At 41.6% G+C, this 26,859-nt stretch overlaps 1 protein-coding gene across 2 annotated transcripts in view; it reads right to left on the minus strand.

Moving 5' to 3' along the window:
* Window positions 1–8,228, minus strand: part of LOC138746523 (neurexophilin-1) — a 50,280-nt gene extending 42,052 nt beyond the window's left edge. For both annotated transcript variants that reach the window (XR_011347005.1, XM_069904764.1), the window contains exon 1: window positions 7,920–8,228. Coding sequence is in view for 1 of the 2 variants with exons in the window: in XM_069904764.1 (XP_069760865.1) it covers window positions 7,920–7,973 (54 nt within the window). In the remaining variant the exon portion in view is untranslated. The remainder of the gene's footprint in view (window positions 1–7,919) is intronic.
* Between the last annotated feature and the right edge of the window lie 18,631 nt (window positions 8,229–26,859).

A 26,859-nucleotide genomic window follows, 5' to 3' on the forward strand; every position in this document is an offset into this window, starting at 1 on the left:
TGAATCATATATAAAACCAACCTTTCTCATTCAATTTATATTTCAGAAAGTTTCACAGTTCCTGCTGAGAAATACTTCAAAGCGAAATGGGCAACATATTCCTTCCTACCTAGTCAACTGCCATTCCAATGTTTTATAGTCTTAGATATTTGCTCAAATATTGTCGCACCAGTGAGGAAACCATTGCCCATGCAATGGATAATACAGAATCTATTCATTGTATTTTCTAGCAATAAAACCATTAAACTGTCTTTATTTCACAGAAATCCTAGATATTGGAGGTAAAGATATTTAACCCAATGTTTCTTTGATGAAAGTACCTTGAAGGGCTCAGGCTTGAAACGTCAGTATTATATCTGTGGTCGCTGCGAGACCTTCTGAGATCCTCCAGCATTTCTGGATGTTCACTACAATCACACAGTGTCTGCAAACATTGATGTTTCATTCCTGCCTTTATTTCACAGCAAGAGGACATATGGAACAGATCATTTATGATGGTATTCATCCAATTTAAACTGTACTGCTTGTCTTCTTACACTACTACAAATAATATATTTTTAATGCTTCACACATGAATGGGTCATCATACTCAGAATAACCAACTGTTCTCCTACATATTAAATGAGTTATCCTTGTGGCGATAAGGACCTAACTCATTGAAAGACTCTGATAAACTAGAATCACACAGTATGTGAAGTATTCTGCAATCATGTCTTGAATATCTTGGAATTTCTTAATCCATACAGCAGGAGACACTTTATGAATTCTTTATTATTTGGAGAATTAACATCAAATCTGAAGTGAAGTTAAAAACACAACGCTGCAGAAACTCAGCAGGTCAAACAATGTCCTTTATGTACCAAAGATAAAGATACATAACCAACGTTTCGGGTTTGAGCCTTTCATCAATGTATGAAAACTGTAAGCAGGCACCCAAATGAAATGGTGGTGGTGGTGGTGGGGGGTGGGGGGGGGGGGGGCGGGGGGGTGGTAAAGGAGGAGGAGCACAGTCCCACAGGCAGGATAGGTGGATAAGGAAGGGAGGGCAGATCAGCAAGCAGGGGAGGAGGAATGGCTCTGTGAATGGAGAGGGAAGGGGTTGGAGCTGGAGGAATGAAGACAAAGGGAAGGGAGGGACCAAATCTTGGTTAATTATCAAACCTCAGTCAATAAGTAGCATTATTTCAAAGAAAACACTGGAAAAATACATTTGAAATATTCAGTGGTCTGTTTCTGTAATTAAAAGGCATCAAAAATCTTGAACTGTGAAATTAGCTCCAAGCAATATCTAGGGTTGATGGAATTGCATTTTAAATAGAACTCACCTTTACTTGGCTTTTTATGGCTTTATTTACTTTGCTTAACCAATCAAGTTTCAGCCCTGATTAACATTCTACAAGCAACACACACACACATTTCCAATGTAATAATGCAGGAAGACCATCAACATTATTGAAATGCTCCTCAGTAATTAACTCAGAAATAACTTCAGCTTTGTGTTTTACCTTGAGCTTCAGAAGGGCTTATTTAAACATTTCAGCTTTCGTTGACCCAAACATCGTTCTATAAAATGTTCAAATAATACTTCCAAAGTATTTTTTGAAATAAAGACAGATTTATTTGTTCTCCCCAAAGAAAAGCCTCCACCATCAAGTCCAAGACATGCCAAGAAAAACCCAGAAAAAATGCAGAAAGAGCATCCATATTGCTGACAAATTATTACTTTAGCCTCAGTTCAAATTTCTAAGGGCCATTAAATATATAATGGCACTGGGAAATTAAAATAATTTACATTTTAAAAGCTCATATAGTCATGAATTAAAACTGCAACAGAAATAAAGACAGGATCAAGGTTATTGTTCGGATTGATATTAGTTTCCTCATCTTAGGAATACAATTGAGTGGGATGTTCTGAATTACACACTCTGAGGAAGCATTCCTTGGGTCCCCCAGTTACTTACTTGCTATAAAGACACAAGCAATGGGAAGATCCATGGTGGTAATTAATAAAAGTAAGCGCGTCGAAAGAGTCAAAGGCTTGTTGATCCAAACCAAGGCTTTTATTAACGAGAAGACTGGAGCGTATCACATGTAGGTCGACCAGTCCAGAATGACCTGGTCTGGCTAGGAGCAACCCTTTAGGACCTGCCAGTAGGTGGGGCTACACTCTCAGCCAATCATAGTCATCCTACACTACAATCTGTGCATATACACATTGGTGATAGAATCTGTACTATCACATGATGCTGTTACAATCGGCCATAGCAACCCCATCTTTTGGAGGTCGAGGTAGTGGGAGGACTGTGTTCTCATCCCCAAACATCTAAGGAGCACTTCAGTTCCTTCAAAGAAATATTAGCTGGTTACTCAATGCCTAATTTTGGCTTGGACTTTGCTTGGTACAAAATGCGATGGTAATTGCTCACAAAACAATGGTGACCAGCGTCATTGCAACAAGATCCATCTTTCTCTTCCTCTCAAGACCCACATCTTCTTTCTATGACTGGGGGATGAAGTTAGACAAATCCAGTTAATTCCTGTTTACCCATCCATTGCATCTAACTTCAGGGCCAGGTGATAGACTTATTTGACCATCTCCCACTTACCCTTCTCAGATTCTGTCAACATTTCCCCTTGTATGGGCTATTCAGTCCGAACTCGTTCTGCAGTTCCAGTGCATTGAACCACACGAGGAGGGATCAAAGGTAAGAGAATGTGCTGAGGATAGTCTGATTTTTGATTTAAGAATTAGTGAGTTTCTGATTGCAGTAACTGGGGATTGTTAACTTCAGTGACTGAATCTGCAGACACTCAATCCTGGGCTCTCCTGCACACTTCCTTCTACTGTTGATTGAATAATTGTGACTAAACACTGATAGCATAATGTCTCTGTTGTTTAAATGTTCATGCATGGCATGTTAAAGGAGATAGGCAAGTATAGTTATTCACTAAAGTAAGATAACATTTGCTTTCATTAGCTGTCAATGCTCAAATGTTTGTACTTTCAATCAGCCATGAAAAAAATATAGAATTCTTGCAAAAAAAAATTATACAGTAAAATCCTGTATCCAGCACCTATGGGGACTGCTAAATACCAGATAAGTGTATTTTCCAGTTGCTTGAGGTTGTGTGTCGCGTGATTGGCGAACTAATGGCAAGGCACGCCAATTTTAAACGTATGTATTTTTTACCGATATATTATCCTCGATTTTTTTTTTGTCAGTTGGTTGAATGCTGTATAACAGGGGTTTTACTGTATGTTGAAATTAAACACTTCTTTTTGACATATTATTCATGCTTAAGTTAAATCTAAGCAAAACAATTTTATTACAGCAGAAATGCTCAGTTGGACTTTGCACTATTGTTGCAGTAGTTACCATTTACCACTCCATCTGAGAAATAAAAAACACATAAATGCCCATTCCCTTCTGTAAATCCAGCTCAAGTTGCAGCTCCTCTGACTCCTCCATTATGCCAGACTGATGGTTGGTTTCCCTGAGTTTGCATGGGTTTCATTTCCCTTCTCTTGCAGTTCCTAATTTCTAGTGCAGTTCAAGTACAGTAACATCATTGCAGGTATTAATATTCTTGCAACTCCTGCCTGCATTGTGCAGTAGACTCTAATTCCTTGAAAGTAAAACAGGAGGCAAGAAGCTAATGTTAATTTCTCGACATGGATAAGTGGATGCTGTGAAATTATCATCTATAAAAAATATTTTCAACTGAATACTTTTTGGTCACTTGAGAGTTTACTGATCTGGGAATAAGTTGTACTATCCTGTTTTTGCCTTCCGAGTTTTGTCCACTCATTTCCTTGAGTTTAGATGTGCAGGTGGAAATCTATCTCTGATTGAAAAGGCAAATTGTTATGTGGTGATGCATCAAAGATGAGCCAAATCTCACCTTCACCCCACAACCACACAACTGATCTAATAGCAGAAGCTATAAGACCAAGTGTAGCAATCCCTTGGACAAGCAACAGACCGGCACTTAAAGCCAGAGCTTCCTTGAATTATGGAGTGTCACATCCATCTTCTCAATCCCTCAAGCAGGTGGACAGACAGTCCAATTGGCAGGTCTCCTTCTGCAGGCAATTTTTGACTAACCTATTTTTCACTTCTACTAAAAAGCTCAATCCAGACAGGAAAACTTTACCTTCTACCTTTGGCCAATGTTATCTCAAATTAAGGGTTTGACCTGTAACTCTCATGTTAAATTTACATATCATCTTAACCATTAAATTACCAGGCCAGGGAGGTATTGGAGTCTCAAGTGGAGCTTGAGACAATTGAGACCTTTTTTTGTGCAATTATTTCAAGCAAATAGAAACACTGTCTCACTGGCCCCAAAATTCAAATGCGTTGTGATGAACTATTCAATGTGAATTACATTATACTTATGAGGATGATCACTGTAACCCACCACTAATAATATGCTTTCAAGTTAATAAAATAATTTCTACCCATGCAAGATAAATCATAACTCTATAACAATTACAGCACAGAAACAGGCCATTTTGGCCCTTCTAGTCCGCACCAAACTAAGTCCTCTCCTCAAGTCCTACCGACCTGCATCCTGCCCATAACCCTCCATCTCCCTCCCATCCATATACCTATCCAATTTTTCCTTAAATGACAACTTCTCCTGGAAGCTCATTCCACACAGCCACCACTCTCTGGGTAAAGAAGTTCCCCCTCATGTTACTTCTAAACTTTTGCCCTTAACTCTTAACTCATGACCTCTTGTTTCGATCTCTCCTACTCTCAATGGAAAAAGCCCATCCACATCAACTCTATCCATCCCTCTCATAATCTTAAATACCTCTATCAAACCCCCTCCCAACCTTCCACGCTCCAAAGAATAATGACTTAATTTGCTCAATCTTTCTTCGCAATCTAGATTCTGAAACCCCGATAACATTTTCGTAAATCTTCTCTGCACTCCCTTTACCTTGTTGATATCCTTCCTATAATTTGGTGACCAGAACTGCATGCAGTACTCTAAATCTGGCCTCACCAAGGGCTTGAACAGCCTCAACATCACTTCCCAACACCTGTATTCTATGATTTGATTTATAAAGGCCAGCATACCAAAAGCCTTCTTCACCACCCTATCCAGCAACTCCCCCCCAGATTCAACCATGCACCGACACACTCAGGGAAGGTTAACATATATTAATTCCAATAACAGTCTGCACGTCTGCAGAAAGAACCTGGAACGCCACAGGTCACAGGGAGGCCGTGCAAGTTCTACACCGAGAGCAAAGAGTTCAAGTTCAAACCTGGGTCATTGGAGCTGCAAGAGAACAACTCCACACACCCGTGTTCCTTTGGAAAAGGGTAGATTTTCCAGACACTCCAAAATAGGAAGAACAATAAAAAAAATAACGAGATATAGAAAATAATTTGGATAATACGCAAAATAATTAACCTTCAAGCGGCTGAATGACCCACTGCAGTGCTCATAATCTCTGCTGAATTGGACAGTTCAGATCACTCTCTGATATTGTTAATCCATTCACATAATCTGTGTTCAAAGTTTATTTCATACAATTAATGATGCATTTCATCCTGCAATGTAGGTTTGGGGTTCAAATACTATATAGAAAAAATACATGTTCAACAGACTTCATTAGAACAGGAACTAAACATGATGAAATTCTTCAAAACTCTTTCCTAAGTAGAAGAAGGAACAAAATCACAGAAGGAACAATTGAATCGTGGGATTCGGATCATGTTCATCCAGCTAGATTTAACTTTTCGGGTTTGTGTTATTTGAACCTCTGATTGATTGAAATACCACAGTGCAATTCATTTACAGGGGTTTTGTCGTCATGGCTGATGGAAACACATTTGTCTTTGACCAAGGAGTAGAGGGGAATACATCACTCGAGGATTTAAATGTCACTTTGACTCGTGTGGCATTCAGAATTGACACCTGGAAATGATTTTGCTCCTTACCATTTCAGTTGGCAAATACGGTCTGGGAATTCAAGGTACAAAATTAACCTCCCATTGTCAGTCGAAAGGTTTAACGTGGAAAGGCATTCCGATGTTTTGTGTGGATGAAGATAGTCAAACCATTTTATAGTCATCTCTGGTGATGTACTCTTCAAATCATACGGGGTAATAATATTATGAAGGTAAACGGCTGGGAGGGTGCACGAATGGCGTGAAGGGACGTCCAACAAATTATGAAATCATCAAACAGGCTGGTACCCACACATTCTCCTGCAGTAGCCCCAGATCTATACGTTCCCCCCATCCTAAACAAATAAACCAAGCTCTGCATCATTGAGTAGCTAACAAATGCCATCTCCTGCCTGGAGAATCCTCCAGATCTGGTTCGAACCTGCCACAGGCACAATGTAACTGCAAAACTTAACATCTCAATTCAGGCAATGCAACCCATCGTGTCACAACCCCCTGCTTTCAAAAGAATCATTCCAGAAATTGAGAAATGTAACTAGGTTGAAATTAATCCCAATTCTTAACTGGCTCTTGCTTTTCCCCTAGATTCTATAATGGTAAGGACATTGTTTTTTCATGTCACTCACATTCAGCAAGTCTATAAACTGCACATTATAGAAACGGCAGCCCAGGAAAAAATCCTATCTGCCAGGCTTTGCCTTCAGGCGCCGTGACGATCTGACAGCGAGGAACCCATTCACCCCATCCTGATGTGGCTGGGATGGGGCGAAGGTCCGGGCACCTCCGTCAGCGGCTTCCTCCCTGTCTGTCCACACAGCGGGATGACGCGGGGGGAGAGACCTGGGAGATTCCCTGCCCGATTAACCCCCTCGCATGCCCTTTCTGCCCGAGAATATGGAGCAACCCGGGGCCAACTTCCAACCCGAAAGGCAGTTCCTGGGACGGTCGATGTGGGGTGGAGAGGGCGAAGGGGGGTGGGGGTGGAGAGGGCGAAGGGGGGTGGGGAGGGCGAAGGGGGGTGGAGAGGGCGAAGGGGGGTGGGGAGGGCGAAGGGGGTAGGGGTGGAGAGGGCGAAGGGGGGTGGAGAGGGCGAAGGGGGGTGGGGAGGGCGAAGGGGGGTGGGGAGGGCGAAGGGGGGTGGGGAGGGCGAAGGGGGGTGGGGAGGGCGAAGGGGGGTGGGGAGGGCGAAGGGGGGTGGGGAGGGCGAAGGGGGTAGGGGTGGAGAGGGCGAAGGGGGGTGGGGAGGGCGAAGGGGGTAGGGGTGGAGAGGGTGAAGGGGGTAGGGGTGGAGGGCGAAGGGGGGTGGAGAGGGCGAAGGGGGGGTGGAGAGGGCGAAGGGGGGGTGGAGAGGGCGAAGGGGGTAGGGGTGGAGAGGGCGAAGGGGGGTGGAGAGGGCGAAGGGGGGTGGGGAGGGCGAAGGGGGGTGGGGAGGGCGAAGGGGGGTGGGGAGGGCGAAGGGGGTAGGGGTGGAGAGGGCGAAGGGGGTAGGGGTGGAGGGCGAAGGGGGGGTGGAGAGGGCGAAGGGGGGGAAACCACCCCGTTCTTTCCCACCACCTCTACCTGCAAGGGGGGGGGGGGCAGCGTTCTGGTGGGCGCTTCCCCGGAGCCGTGGAGACCCCTCCAGCCTCCTCCAGCTGTGGCCGCCGGAGCGCACCTAGGAAAGGGCTGCGATCCCAAGGGAAACTCACAAATGGATTGAAAATAAACTTTGGACACTGGACCCCCCACCCCCTCCCTCCCTCCCCTCGCTCCGGATCGGCCCTCCAATTCCCGCACACCCTCCCTTCCAATGCGCTCCCACCCCTTCCAGCCACTTGAAAGTTTCGCGATCCATGTGGGACTCGCGGCAGCCGGTTAAACGGGGCTGCGCTTCGTTTGGTGTCAGAACCGTAGCAGCACATCCCAGAAGTTGGCTCCCCCGACCCCCGCTCCCCCGCTCCGGACTCCCCGCTCCCCCGCTCCGGACTCCCCCGCCCCGGGCTCCCTTACCAGGTGCAGACTGCGGTGGAGGAGCAGGACCGCGCACCAGTGCGGGGCTCGCATCTTCCTTCCAAGCGGCCGCCGACCCCGCCGCTCCTTCGCTCACAGGTGGCACCTGCTCTCCGGCGGCTGCGGCTCCCACCGCAAAGTGACCATTCTCCGTCCCATCCTCCCCGCGGGCCCCCTCCAGATCGCGGCAAAAGGGGGGTAGAGGTGGGGGGGGGGGGGGGCAAGAAGTTAGTCCCGCGTCTCGGAATCGCCCCCCGACCCGCGGCGCCGGCGACTCTCAGCCGTTCCTCCCCCGCTCAGCCCGTCTCTCCCCGACTCTCCCCGTCTCTGCCCAACTCGTGAACAGCGCAGATCCCGGCGCTTCCTCGCTCAATCATCTCGACACCTGATTGGCCGTTTGCTCGGCAGCTGGAGCGCTGGCAAACCCAGGCTCTTCCCAACCCTTCGGGGCAGGGGATTCAATCCCTCCTGTGTGCCACAGGAGGACCTGGCCCGTTCATGTGACACCCCCCCCCCCCCTCCAGATAGAGGGATACATACACAGACATAGGTATAGATACATTCTCTCACACTCATATACACGGGCACACACTCATATACACATGCACACACTCATATACACATGCACACACTTATATACACATGCACACACTCATACATATACACATGCACACACTCATATACATATACACACACTTATATACACATGCAGACATTCATATACATGTGCACACACTCATATACATATGCACACATTCAAATACACATGCACACACTCATATACACATGCACACACTCATACATTAACACATGCACACACTCATATACACGTGCACACACTCATATACACATGCACACACTCATATACACATGCACACACTCATATACACATGCACACACTCATATAAACGTGCACACACTCATATATACATGCACACACTCATACATATACACATGCACACACTCATATACATGTGCACACACTCATATACATATGCACACACTCATATACACATGCACACACTCATACATATACACATGCACACACTCATATACATGTGCACACACTCATATACATATGCACACACTCATATACATGTGCACACACTCATATACACATGCAGACACTCATATACACTTGCACACACTCATATACATATACACACACTCATATACACATGCACACACTCATACATATACACATGCACACACTCATATACATGTGCACACACTCATATACATATGCACACACTCATATACACATGCACACACTCATACATATACACATGCACACACTCATATACATGTGCACACACTCATATACATATGCACACACTCATATACATGTGCACACACTCATATACACATGCAGACACTCATATACACATGCACACACTCATATGCACATGCACACACTTATATACACATGCACACACTCATATACATATACACACACTTATAAACACATGCACACATTCATATACATGTGCACACACTCATATACATATGCACACACTCAAATACACATGCACACACTCATATACACATGCACACACTCATACATTAACACATGCACACACTCATATACACGTGCACACACTCATATACACATGCACACACTCATATAAACGTGCACACACTCATATACACATGCACACACTCATACATATACACATGCACACACTCATATACATGTGCACACACTCATATACATATGCACACACTCATATACACATGCACACACTCATACATATACACATGCACACACTCATATACATGTGCACACACTCATATACATATGCACACACTCATATACATGTGCACACACTCATATACACATGCAGACACTCATATACACTTGCACACACTCATATACATATACACACACTCATATACACATGCACACACTCATACATATACACATGCACACACTCATATACATGTGCACACACTCATATACATATGCACACACTCATATACACGTGCACACACTCATATACACATGCAGACACTCATATACACTTGCACACACTCATATACATATACACACACTCATATACACATGCACACACTCATACATATACACTTGCACACACTCATATACATATACACACACTCATATACACATGCACACACTCATACATATACACTTGCACACACTCATATACATATACACACACTCATATACACATGCACACACTCATACATATACACTTGCACACACTCATATACATATACACACACTCATATACACGTGCAGACACTCATATACACATGCACACACTCATACATATACACATGCACACACTCATATAAATGTGCACACACTCATACACATGCACACACGCACACACTCATACACATGCACACACATATACACATGCTCACACTCATATACACATGCAGACACTCAAATACACATGCACACACTCATATACATATACACATGTACACTTTCATATTCATATACACATGCACACACTCATGTACACATACACACACTCATACACATGTACACACTCCTATACACAAGCACACACTCATATACACATGCACACACTCATACACACGCACACACATGCACACACTCATACACATGCTCACACTCATATACACATGCTCACACTCATATACACATGCACACACTCATACACACGTACACACATGCACACACTCATACACATGCACACACTCATATACACATGCTCACACTCATATACACATGCACCCACTCATATACACATGCACACACTCATATACATATACACATGTACACTTTCATATTCATATACACATGCACACACTCATGTACACATACACACACTCATACACATGTACACACTCATATACACATGCACACACTCAAATACACATGCACACACTCATATACACATGCACACACTCATATACACATGCACACACTCTTATACACATGCACACACTCATACACACGCACACACATGCACACACTCATACACATGCACACACCCATATACACATGCACACACTCATATACACATGCACACACTCATATACATATACACACACTCATACACATGTACACACATACACACACTCATATACACATGCACACACTCAAATACACATGCACACACTCATATACACATGCACACACTCATATACACATGCACACACTCATATACACATGCACACACTCATATACATGCACACACTCATATACATATGCACACACTCATATACACATGCACACACTCATATACACATGCACACACTCATATACACATGCACACACTCATATACATATACACAACTCATACACATGTACACACATACACACACTCATATACACATGCACACACTTATATACACATGCACACACTCATACATATACACATGCACACACTCATATACACATGCACACACTCATATACATATACACACACTTATATACACATGCACACATTCATATACATGTGCACACACTCATATACATATGCACACATTCAAATACACATGCACACACTCATATACACATGCACACACTCATATACACGTGCACACACTCATATACACATGCACACACTCATATACACATGCACACACTCATATACACGTGCACACACTCATATACACATGCACACACTCATACATATACACATGCACACACTCATATACATGTGCACACACTCATATACATATGCACACGCTCATATACACATGCACACACTCATACATATACACATGCACACACTCATATACATGTGCACACACTCATATACATATGCACACACTCATATACATGTGCACACACTCATATACACATGCAGACACTCATATACACTTGCACACACTCATATACATATACACACACTCATATACACATGCACACACTCATACATACACACATGAACACACTCATATACATGTGCACACACTCATATACATATGCACACACTCATATACATGTGCACACACTCATATACACATGCAGACACTCATATACACTTGCACACACTCATATACATATACACACACTCATATACACATGCACACACTCATACATATACACTTGCACACACTCATATACATATACACACACTCATATACACATGCACACACTCATACATATACACTTGCACACACTCATATACATATACACACACTCATATACACATGCACACACTCATACATATACACTTGCACACACTCATATACATATACACACACTCATATACACGTGCACACACTCATATACACATGCTCACACTCATATACACATGCACACACTCAAATACACATGCACACACTCATACATATACACATGTACACTTTCATATTCATATACACATGCACACACTCATGTACACATACACACACTCATACACATGTACACACTCCTATACACATGCACACACTCATATACACATGCACACACACATACACACGCACACACATGCACACACTCATACACATGCACACACTCATATACACATGCTCACACTCATATACACATGCACACACTCATACACACGTACACACATGCACACACTCATACACATGCACACACTCATATACACATGCTCACACTCATATACACATGCACACACTCATATACACATGCACACACTCATATACATATACACATGTACACTTTCATATTCATATACACATGCACACACTCATACACATGTACACACTCATATACACATGCACACACTCAAATACACATGCACACACTCATATACACATGCACACACTCATATACACATGCACACACTCATATACACATGCACACACTCATATACACATGCAGACACTCATATACACTTGCACACACTCATATACATATACACACACTCATATACACATGCACACACTCATACATATACACTTGCACACACTCATATACATATACTCACACTCATATACACATGCACACACTCATACATATACACTTGCACACACTCATATACATATACACACACTCATATACACATGCACACACTCATACATAAACACTTGCACACACTCATATACATATGCACACACTCATATACATGTGCACACACTCATATACACATGCAGACACTCATATACACTTGCACACACTCATATACATATACACACACTCATATACACATGCACACACTCATACATATACACATGAACACACTCATATACATGTGCACACACTCATATACATATGCACACACTCATATACATGTGCACACACTCATATACACATGCAGACACTCATATACACTTGCACACACTCATATACATATACACACACTCATATACACATGCACACACTCATACATATACACTTGCACACACTCATATACATATACACACACTCATATACACATGCACACACTCATACATATACACTTGCACACACTCATATACATATACACACACTCATATACACATGCACACACACATACATATACACTTGCACACACTCATATACATATACACACACTCATATACACGTGCACACACTCATATACACATGCTCACACTCATATACACATGCACACACTCAAATACACATGCACACACTCATATACATATACACACACTCATATACATATACACATGTACACTTTGATATTCATATACACATGCACACACTCATGTACACATATACACACTCATACACATGTACACACTCCTATACACCTGCACACACTCATATACACATGAACACACTCATACACACGCACACACATGCACACACTCATACACATGCACACACTCATATACACATGCTCACACTCATATACACATGCACACACTCATACACACGTACACACATGCACACACTCATACACATGCACACACTCATATACACATGCTCACACTCATATACACATGCACACACTCATATACACATGCACACACTCATATACATATACACATGTACACTTTCATATTCATATACACATGCACACACTCATGTACACATACACACACTCATACACATGTACACACTCATATACACATGCACACACTCAAATACACATGCACACACTCATATACACATGCACACACTCATATACACATGCACACACTCTTATACACATGCACACACTCATACACACACACACATGCACACACTCATACACATGCACACACTCATATACACATGCACACACTCATATACACGTGCACACACTCATATACACGTGCACACACTCATATACATGCACACATACATATACACATGCACACACTCATATACATGCACACACTCATATACACATGCACACACTCATATACATATACACACACTCATACACATGTACACACATACACACACTCATATACACATGCACACACTTATATACACATGCACACACTCATACATATACACATGCACACAATCATATACACATGCACACACTCATATACATATACACACACTTATATACACATGCACACATTCATATACATGTGCACACACTCATATACATATGCACACACTCAAATACACATGCACACACTCATATACACATGCACACACTCATACATTAACACATGCACGCACTCATATACATGTGCACACACTCATATACACATGCACACACTCATATACACGTGCACACACTCATATACACATGCACACACTCATACATATACACATGCACACACTCATATACATGTGCACACACTCATATACATATGCACACGCTCATATACATATGCACACACTCATACATATACACATGCACACACTCATATACATGTGCACACACTCATATACATATGCATACACTCATACATATACACATGCACACACTCAAATACACATGCACACACTCATATACACATGCATACACTCATACATATACACATGCACACACTCATATACATATACACACACTCATATACACATGCACACACTCATATACACATGCACACACTCATATACACATGCACACGTCCATATACATGCACACATACATATACACATGCACACACTCATATACACATGCACACACTCATATACACATGCACACACTCATATTCATATACACATGTACACTTTCATATTCATATACACATGCACACACTCATGTACACATACACACACTCATACACATGTATACACATACACACACTCATATACACATGCACACACTCAAATACACATGCACACACTCATATACATGCACACACTCATATACACATGCACACACTCATATTCATATGCACACACTCATACACATGCACACTCTCATATACACATGCACACACTCATATACATGCACACACTCATATACCCGTACACACTCATATACACATGCACACACTCATATACACATGCACACACAAATATACACATGCACACACTCATATACGCATGCACACACACATGTATACATGCACACACACATTTACAAATGCATACTATATAGTATGTATATATATATCTATATCTATATATATATATATATACACACACACACACACACACACACACACACAATCACACACACAAACACAATATATATATATATATATATATATATGTATATATATATATCTTGACTTTATTATATGACAATACATGCGGTCATGCAATGATGTCAAAACAATTCCCAGGGAGAGATCGTGTAGTGTACCTAAATTTGGTACCTATTCCTGTTGAAATTCCCGGAGGAAATGATTCAGGTGGAAATTCTTCAAAAGATTCCTGATGATTTATTGTCAGATCTCAGGTGTTCTCAGGTGGTCTTTTGTTCTTCTCCCATGAATTGGAGCCACTTTTGCCAGATTTCAGAGTTCAATCCTAACGTGGAAGCCACACATAACGTTCTGGTCAACAGCTCGAGGTTCAAAGTTAAAATTTATGGTCAGAGTACATACATCACATACAACCTTGAGATTCTTTATCCTGCGGGCTGGCAGGCTTTCAACTTATCTGAACTGAACACAAGAACAAAGATGCCTATACAAAAGAGGGAAATGTAACCCAAGAAAGAAATGTAAGCAAACTAAAATACAGAAACAGTAAATATTCAGTCATAAATAATGTGTAAAGTTATCAAATAGATCCATAACTGAGTTGGTTTTTGAGGAGTCTGATGGTGGGGGGGCAGCAGCTGTTCCTGAACCTGGCAGTGCGAGGCTTGTGGCACCTCGACCTCTTTCTTGATGGTAACATGTGCTGGATCCTTAATGATTTCTGTGGCATTCCCTGTAGATGTGCTCGATAGTGGGGAGAGTTTTGCCTGCGATGTCCTGGGCTGTGTCCACACATTTTTGCAGGACTTTATGCTCAGGGATATGGGTGTCTCCATGATGCAGCGGGTCAGCTCCATTTTCCACCCCACATCTGTAGAGGCACTGACGTGCTTTCATTCGTGTGTTGGCTCCAAGAAAGGAATCTAAATTTGATCACCCGCTCTACCTCTAATCCACCAATGATCTCTGGTATACCCCTGCTTTTCAGTTGTGGTTGTTGGTGCACCATTCAGCCAAGTTTTCAATCTCCCTCCTGTGTGCTGGACTCATCACCCCTTTTTATACAACCCACTACCGTGGTTTTGCCAACAAATTTGTAAATGGTGTTCTCGAAAGGCTGTTAAACTCAGAAATCTTTTAATTTCTTCCTGTTACTGTGAGGAGCATTAACACCAGCTACCTTATGACAACAAACCCTGGCTAATGGTAGCCCAGGTAACTCAGTGAATCAGACGCATTTTTACAAAATGCTAAATTGTCAGCTCGATGTAGACGATCAATTCCACACCTAACGCAAATCTGCGAGGAGCAGACAAGGGCATGCAACCCAAGACAGATGTGTACAGCAATTTGTTCTTCCCCTGTACAATTAAAGCAGGGAATAATCTTCACCCACCATACTCACACAACCAGACCCAATTAAATTTAAGACAGCTCATCTTCAAAAATCTCCTCCTTAAGCCCCCACCTCCAGTTTAAATTCCATACGGAATATTTGGAGGATCAAGAACCAAGAACCAAGACCTGACATTGACCCAGTGAGCCATTTCCAGACAGGCTCTGTCAATCACATGGGAACGATAAAAGCTGATGAATTCAGCCATAAAATATCAGCTTTAGGGCGAATTTAAACACTTTAACAGAGGCAGAGATTTGAATCAAATGTGACAGTGGTGTGTCAGAAAATTAACATTGACTGAAAGTTTAGCAAAGACCATGGGGTTCAGTACTGTGTTCTGCGTCTGGCCCTGTAAACCGTGTGCTCTCTCTCTCTCGCCAGGGACATTCTGCGGTGGGCCAGCACCCCTCACCCCTGGTCAGCCCCTTTCCTTTACACTTGAGGTGGCGTGACTTCCTCCGTATCCATCCTCTGGTCTTCAGGTAGGTGAATCGTCGTGGAGTAACCATCCCATCAATTCAAGCCTCCAGTATAAACCTTTCTCTCACTCATTCACAGTAAGCGGGTACGAAGGAAGTGTTTTTTTAAAAATCTCACCACCATCCAACAGGAAGCAGCCTCAACTTTTACATCGAGTACTTCCCTGAATGTAGTGTCAACACGGAGTTGATGCATTCGACCGAGGCAAGCCGGAGACATCTAACCCCAAACCCAGTGCCACTTTTTACCTCACAGTTGCACCCCCTCTACTGCCAAGTGCAGTGCAATCATCTCAACAGAATCATTTCATGACAAACCTGTTCATGCGTTGTCGACAGGTCAGACACCACACTATCTGATGAGAAAATCGGGAAGACCTTTAACAGCAAATTACTGATTTCCTAGAATGTATTCCTGACTTTTTCCCACACAAATGAAACAGGAAGACATTTGCAATAAAAGGACAACAGAAGATGCTGGCAGGATTCATATAATTTGTTAGTGAAACATGAGTGTAATTTGAAGGTCTGCTGACACTCTGTGATAGATTGTAGTTAAACTCAAAATGCTGGAGGAACTCAACATATCTCCCAGCATCTGCCTAAGGTGGTAAAGATGGGGCTCAGGCCCGAAACGTCAGTTATAAATCGTTACCTCCTTTGGACGCTGTAAGACCTGTTGAGTTCCTTCAGCTTTTTTGTATTTTCACAGGTAAAGATATATAACTAACGTTTCCAGCCTGAGTCAAAGTGTAGTGTGTGTGTGTGTGTGTGTGTGTCTGTGTGTGTGTGTGTGTGTGTGTGTGTGTGTGTGTGTGTGTGTGTGTGTGTGTGTGTGTGTGTGTGTGTGTGTGTGTGTATGAGAGAGAGAGAAAAACAAAAGATTTCAGCCAGGCATTAGGGATACAGGAACACCAAAATATAACGAGACTATTGATGCACAATAAAATGCCCATTCAGGGCTTCTTTCACTCAGGCTACCAATTGCAGGCCATTCCACATAATGCATGTGAACCGTAGCTCATGCATATACATCTGTGTAGAGTAAGGCTACTATAATTTCAAAGCAGAGCCAGGTCTATGATGAAAAAAAACTTTCCCAAATTTTCTTTCCTTCATACCAACATATTCTCCAGAAAGTCTCAATGTTTCATGGCAATTCTCTTTCAGTAGTACTTTTTTCCAAGTGGCTTTTAATGCACTCCAGATCTATGATTTGTGGAAGATTCTGTCAGGGAGAGAAATAAGTGAGAAGAAGGTGGCAGGTATGATTTTCTTGGCTGTAATCCTTGTCTCTGGGTCACTATTTGAGCTATTTTGGCAGCTGTTTACTCAAAGTGGGAAGCTGGCCAAAAGCTGAGCTGTCATTGTCAATGGGTCTCTCTGAGTGAAGTACTACCAGTGGAGACTGCTTTCCTCAGAGACCTGCTGCTGCTCAACCTCGTGACAAACAACGCAAGTTTTCATTTATGGAGTTCTTCTAGTGTTTTGTCATTCCCCAAAATACTTTAGTGGGACTAAAACAATATGATACCAAGCCACCCAAGTGAACATCAAGATAATTGATGAAAAACTCATTAGATGGGCTTTTAAAAGCAAAAAAAAAACCACGATCTGATGGTGGAACTCCTTTGGTCGAGCAGCATCTGTGGGGGAAAGAAATCATGGGCGTTTCAGGTGGAAACCTTTCAGATTCAGATTCATATTTCAATAGACAATAGACAATAGGAGCTGGAGTAGGCCCTTCAGCCCGTCGAGCCAGCACCGCCATTTTACAGATCATGGCTGATCACTACCATCAGTACCCCTTTCCAGCCTTATCCCCATAACCCTTAACTCTTTATTTTCAGAGTACATTCACCACATTACATACAACCCTGAGATTCTTTCTCCTGTGGGCGCAGCAGGATTACCACTTATTGGTATTGCAAAAAAAAAAAATCTGTACACAATGTATACTTGTAAAAAAAAAAGAAAGGTAAAAAACTGACTGGAGCCTTTCGTCAATACCCTTGGATCCAAACACAAAATGAACAGTTAGATTTTGACCAATTTCTGATTTAAGAAGTATGGCGACGAGAGTAGTGTCCTGGAGACATGAAATAGCCAAGACTTGATGGAGGGTTTAGCCCAAAAAATGTAGAAGGTCCCTCCATCCCCTTCCAAAGCTGCTGCTTTGCCCACTGAGTTCTTCCAGCGGATTGCTTTTTGCTTCACCCACCAGCCTCTGGCTTTTTTTTTCAATAGGAGTGTTTTTTTTTAACTCGAGGACTGTGTCAAATGAAAATGCTTTTGAAATTGGCCAAACGTAGGAAATCCAGCAATGAAACTCTTTGGCCTCCTGAAGATCTGAAGACTGAAAACTATTTGGAAGTGCATTTCACTTTTTGACAGTTATCTTGCTGTCAATGCTCCAATTTTAAACTGAATATAAAAATAAGATAAAGTTTAACTCATGAAATAATTATCATTCAACCTGCTTCCTTGTTTTAATTTCCTACTATATTAAAAAAAAACCCACAGAATTACTGGAAGAAGCATAACTTTGGTTAATTCATATCTGTAGTTTTTGACCAAATCCTGATGTGATAGAACCATTTGGACAGGAGAATGGACCATTTATTTCTACCATTGAGCTATCTCAACAGCCTTAGTCCCCAGCAATATTGCTTTAGAAGCATACAATTTAACATTTTCTTTGGAACTATCATATTGAACACATGAAAGGATAACTGCATTGGAGTCATAAAAATAACAGTTATCTAACACCTTTCCTGTCCCTAGGACACCAAAAATTACTTTGGCGCCAATTAATGACTGTTGCAATGCAATCATTAAATAGGAAATATGGATACTTCAAATACAAACAACTTTACAATAAGAAAATTCAGCTGTTCAACTTGTTCCATTATTCCCTGTACCAGGGCTTCAGATGATCTATTTCCTTTAATATTCTTACCCAGTGAAACCTTCAGTTAATCTGCTCCCAATGTCTTGTCAGGGAGAGATTTTCAGATTTATACAGCCCTTTGTGTGAAGAATTGTTTCCTGATTTCACACCTGGATGATTTGGCTCCATTTTAAATTCAATGTTCTGAATATTCCTCAATGCATTATTAATTTTGGACAATTTAATGAAAGCAAGACAAGGTGCCTCAATGACGATCGGCCAGTGGCTCTGACATCCGTCATCATGAAGTACTTCAAAAGATTGGTCGTGGCTGACAGCAACTCCACCCTCCCAGACAGCCTTGCACCATTACGATTCACCTCCCACTGCAAGAAGTTCACAGCAGACACCATGTCCCTGACATGCACTCATCCCTGAGACACCTATATCAGACTCCTATTTATTGATTACAGCGTCAGCACCACAGTCCCAGCAAATTCGTCTCAAAATTCATGGACCCAGGTCTCAGCAAGCCATTCCTCAGCTGTATTCTTGACTTTGTGCTACCAGCTGTCGGCAGCCACGTACCCACTAACACTCCCTTCATTCTTGTACTGGAGTAATTTACACCAGCCAATTAATTACATTTTGAATTTATTGATAGATACAAATATGACATCACATACCACACTGAGATTCTTTTTTTCTGTAGACCAGGCAGTTATTTGTAGTGCAACCGTGTCTGCCTGTCCCGCATCGGACTTGTCAGCCACAAACGAGCCTGCAGCTGACGTGGACTTTTACCCCCTCCATAAATCTTCGTCCGCGAAGCCAAGCCAAAGAAACTGAATTCAAGGAAAAGAGAGAAATATAAACAAAGCTATTAAAGAAAGTTAATACTGGAGAAATTCAGTGTCCCTCATATAGCAAAGATAAAAAAAATCCATAACCGACGTTTTAGGCTGGAGCCCTTCGACATACCTGTGTTTTTATTTCAACCACGGTGTCTGCAGATTTTCATGTTTTACTTATAAATGTAAACAAACCAAATGTGCAAATACAGCAAAAAATAACGTGCAAACTAAGGGTCTAACAACCAGCTGAAATTTGGAGTCTGAGAGGGAATTCGAGCGCCCAGGGAAAACCCACACATTTATTGGGACAATATAGAAAACCGACACAAACAACACTGGAAAGCAAGGTCAAACCCATGTCCCTGGACCCATGAGGCAGAAGCTAGTGCTCATGAATCCACAATTCCATGCATATTTGGATCTTAATTAAAAAAAAAATTAGATTTTCAATTTAGACATACAGCACGGTAATGGGCCATTTTAGCCCATGGGCCCGAGGCACCCAATTTACACCTAATTCACCTGCTCCCCCAGTACGTTTCAAATGGTGGGAGGAAACCGGAGCTCATGGGGAAAACCCACGTAGACACGGGGAGAACATACAAACTCCTTACAGACAGCATGGGATCCGATCGCTGGCGCTGTAAAGGGCGTTGCACCAACTGCTACACTAATTGTGCCACCCATGTGATGTGGAAGGAAACGGGAGAAAAACCCTCATGCAAATTCCACAGTGAGATTATGTTGGCCAACTGTAAAAATGTGTCAGAGTTTCTGAGGGTATAACTCACTAATGAGAATGAACCAGTGGATTTTCAATGGGAAGTGATAAAGAATCACATGTAAAATTGTTACAAACATGAAGCCTCAACTGGTCTGGTGTTAGAATGATTCTCCTCTGGCCTCCTGGTAATTTCTTCTGTTGATGGATCTTGCAGTTGTGCCTTTTTTTGGCAGTCTAGAGTTGGGGGAGCCAGAATAATATGGTCTGCTTCATGGAGTCAGCTGAGTGTATTTAAAGCCTTAGCGCTGGGAATATTATAGGACACCATCATTTGTTTGCTTACCCACCAATGACATTTGGAGGATATTGCAGAGATTGTGTTTGCAATTTGTGGTGCACACTGTAGATAGAGACATATAGGAAGAATAAGATCACTGCTATCTGCTACACCATGGGCCAAGTTTGAAGCCTTGATCAGCAAACACTCTTTTCATCAGATGACCCAAGTGCAGGTGCCTTGGATGTCAATGAGAAAAGACCGGATAAAATGTTGGAGAAAAGTATAATTATCTAATGAGAATGTGCTATTATTTCATTGATGTTTGCCTTTTCTGACACATGGTTTCCATGTGAACTACATTTTTCAGTTTCTTATCAAAGGGGGTAGTGATCAGTGGGGGTGCAATTTGTAGAGGACTTCTGTTTTGCGCTTTCTCAGATACACTCTGTAGACAAGCTAACAATGACTTGGAACTTGCCTTCCAAATTTACACATGCATAAAGAGCTGAATACTGCGACTTGATTTTATTGTTGACTGAGGATGGAATGACCTTAATTCTAGAATGGAGGTGACCAGGGCTGAACAATTTTACATTAATGTACTCTGTAGGATGTTTGTGGGCTGGGGTATGACAGAGAGAAAGATTGAGAAAAGTGTTGGAGCAACTGCAGGCCTTACTCAAAGATTGATTGAAGGATGGATAATGGTGATAAATGTTCATTTTTCATTATTTAGGTGGCCTCTGCAAGTATTAATACTGGGACTGCAAGCATTTATAGCGTGCATTATTGACATATCCACAGGCAGATGAAGATACAAAGTTAATGTGGAAAGTGAAAGGGAGAATACAAACATCTGAGAGGGGGGTAAGGATAGATTGAGTGTTGGAATAAAATATGGAAAAATAAGAATCAATTCACTTTGAAAGGTGAATATGTTAGAAATTCTAAAGGATTTGTTGTGCCCTGGATCAGCCATTCTCAAACCTTTTTGGCTATGGTCCCTTTAGGACTGCTCAAAGTTTATGGGCCCTCTTCCCTGTGAAACATTCAAGTTTAGTTCATGTCTTCATATTTTTCTCCTACCAACTGCATAAATTTTTTTATTAAATTCATGATTGCTCTCTGCACCTACTTCTACCTTAAATGTGCCTTGGCTTCTGCCAAAAATGTCTGCTCTAGATGGTTGTAGCAGTGGTGAGCTATGGTTGGTTTGGTTATAAACCTTCCAACATTTGGGGACTCAGGGATTGGACAGTGACGTTATGATTAGGGCTGTTCAGGATGTGGTGTGTGGTGGCCAGTGCTGTGGTGGGATATGGTTTGTAAATGCCCAGAAGATTGAATTTGGAACCTAGATAAAATTTGCTGGAGCAACTCAATCAAGGGTTCTTATTCAAAACATTGACCATTCTTTTTCTCCCACTGATGCTGTTCATCTTGGTGAGTTGCTCCAGGTTCCAGCATCTTCAGTTTTTCATGTGTCCCCAGAATGTGGAACCTCCCATTCCAAATAACCCACTACCTTTTGCTGTAAAATCTAATTACCCTAGAAGTGCTCAACAATGGCACTCCCATGTCAATCTGAGGAAATTTCTCCAAGCAATACTCCAAAATGAACAATGTACAGGGAGTGAAGCAAAACCACTGGGAGTCCCTAATGTTTTGTTTTGTGGTGTATCGATTGTTATACATACAACACTGAAATAAGGAGTCCAACATAACCTAATGTCTTAGTATATTTTTAAATTGTAAGAAACCAGTTAAGCTTGATGTTTGGATGATGTATGTGGTTCATGAGACAAATATGTTTTTTAGACTGCAATGTCATGGAAAAAATTAATATAATTACTGCCCGTGAGGTCGTTCACACTGAGCGCCTTTTTCGACTGTAAGTACCTGAGTGCAACAGTCCCGGAGGTTGGACGTGCAGTTGCATGGATGACCATCAACAAATTGTTCCAGTACAATTTACACTGCGGGCTTCCTCCAAAAAAGTTGTAGGGGTCCTGCAGGATAAATTGCGGGGCAGGAATTGACTCAAAATTCCTGCACATTCCTTTTTAGACTGGCCATCTTAAATTCCTTGATTGTGCCGTTACATGCCTGCAGTCTAAAAACCATAATATAAAGTTTCTTTTACATATATATGGACACATAGGTGCAGCAAGCAATTAGTGAGGAAATGGTCTTTTGGGCTTTATTGCAAAAGGATCTGGAGAATAAAATGCTGGAAGAATACATTTGGTTTGAGGCAATTCTGTATAAATTAACCAGATTGATTTCAAGGCTGAGCAAACTAAATGAGTAGTTGCTAAATCTACAGGAAAAGATAATAGAATCAATTTCAAATGCACAATTAGACAGTAGATTTCAACAGAAGCTTCAATACCAATATCAATTGTGCGATATCATTCTTTATTTCAAAGTTATATTTTAAATTTGGTCAATGATGCACATTTTTTTCCACTCTGAAAGTTGCTTGGATTTCCAGTGAGAAGATATGGCCTCCTGGTGTAATATGTGCAGCCTTTGGAACAGTCCATTTATAGGTAGCTGATATGGACTGAATTATTTAATCTGTGGATTAAGTTTTCTGGAGCTGTCATGCCAAATTATTCATAGATGAGATGCTGGAGAAAAGAGAAAAGGGATCTTGGGAGCTATAAAACTGAATCTGAGCTTTTAGGTGCCTGTCAACTCATTGCTGTGAGTTAAATGAAATTTAACCTTTTATTGTGAACAATGGTACTTGAAAAACAAAATAAAAACTCCAGGTGCAAAAAGAAAATGTTGGAAATGTTCTGCAAGTCAGGCAACATCCATGGAGAATGAAAAGAAAGTTAACATTGTACATAATGACCTTCACCGGTCCACATTTGCAATGTGAAGACATTTGGAGAGGTCTGCTCTCACTGCAGGTGGTGTGTACAATCCAGCAAGCAATGTAAATGGCTCAGTTCACACATAATTCCACAAAGCTGTTCTGTCACATAATTGTACCATTAGTTATGATGATGTTCTTTTAACACACCATCACAGGAGTTATCATACCCCATTCATTACATGGGTTCACCTCCCAATTCATCCTGGAGACTTGCTCCATGGTACAGGCTGTTATGTGATAATTGACTTCAGTTATTTATCATTTGTATTTTTACAGATGCTAATTATCACTTTCCCAGGCTATGGAATCGTCACTAATTGCGGCCGAATAATTGCCAATAACAAGCTCAACAGGAAAGGATTGCAGAAATCATCTCATAAATAATGATTAAGACTTAGACTTCAATGAGGGTTCAGCTCTATTATCAGTGGATTCACATTTGTGATCCCAAGAGCAACATTGTTTCATATCAAAGTTATATTTAAAATGTAATAGTTTTAAATTTTAATTATTCTTGAATCTCATTCATTTTCACGGTATTTTGTCAGTGTACAGAACCCTTTGTAGCTAAGATAGGAACTAAATGTTTACAGCAGTTTAACTCTTCTGAGAACAAAGAAATCAGAAAATTCAGGGTTTATCTTGATTTTTATCATCATTGCGAAACTCTGCAAATACAAAGTATTTAAAAAAGGAAGACTTATCCAGCGCAGTTAGTGTATTGCGTTTAGTGCAACGCCTTTACGGCATCAACCATCGGGACAGGGGTTCGAATCCCGCACTGTCTGTAAGGAGTTGGTATGTCCTCCCCAGTTCTGTGTGGGTTTTCCCCAGGGGCTCTGGTTTCCTCCCACCGTTCAAAAAGTATCGGGGGTATAGGTTAAGTGGGTGTAAATTGGGCGGCACGGACTCATGGGTCAAAACAGCCTGTTACTGTTATGTATGTCTAAATTTTTTTTAAATGAATTTAATTCTTAGTAATGACTTCATAGTCTTCATGTTCCAGAGTGATTGAGCTGGCTCTCTTTTTATTAAGCAATTTGTTGGCAATGAATGGGTGTTCACATTATGTTCAAGAGGAGCTTGTTCTAAGTGAGGAATAGAGGGTTCATTTAAATTGACATCATGATTATTGCAGACGTCATGGATTAAATGACTTCTTCCTGTGCTATTCTGTACTCTAAGAACTGTAAGGCTTATTTCTCAGTTACAAGATTCGAGATTATTTTATTGTCAGGTAATAATAAAACAGAAAATATGATATTACATGAATATTACATCCTTTAGTCTACCATAGGCAGATGAACATTAGCCATCAGCAAAAAATTGCTTGCCTCTAGTCACAGACAGCTCCACCTCCTGTGTGTTCTTCCGTCTCAGAGCCCCTCATTGGTCTGTGGCTGCGCTTGCCACCGTATGGATCTCCTCTGCTTCTCCTTCTCAAACTGGGGTTGGTCTCCTCACTTTCTGGTGCTCTGTACTAGTCCTTCACTTCCATGGAGTCTGCAATCCCAAGTGGGCGCTGCTGAACAAGGCACTGCCATCTTGGGCCCTGACCCTGCAGTCACAGGAATTTAAAATAAACTACTGTGAGCTCCTTTAACAGGCCATTTAAAGCCTTTACAGAGCCTACAGCAGTTGGACTGGGTGGATGGACCCCAGTTACAACCTCCAGAAGGACAAGGGACCAACAAGTGAAACACAAACAATGTATTAAACTCCTAAGCTGGATAGTACCTTTGGGTAGTGTTACGAGCCCAGAGGATGCCAAAACCCAGCAGCAATAGATATTCACCAAGAAAAATGGTTATGTAAACAAAGGATGCTTTGAATGATCTTTTAACATGAAAATAGAATCAAACTTTAACTTAACTAACCTAACTTAACCCCCTTCTAATTCTAAGTGTGTAATATGTGTGTAAGTTCTGAAATGTTCTTTGGTTCACAGTTTAATCTCACTTCTCATTCCTCC

This window comes from Narcine bancroftii, chromosome 12, assembly GCF_036971445.1.
Source record: "Narcine bancroftii isolate sNarBan1 chromosome 12, sNarBan1.hap1, whole genome shotgun sequence".
Taxonomy (NCBI): domain Eukaryota; kingdom Metazoa; phylum Chordata; class Chondrichthyes; order Torpediniformes; family Narcinidae; genus Narcine; species Narcine bancroftii.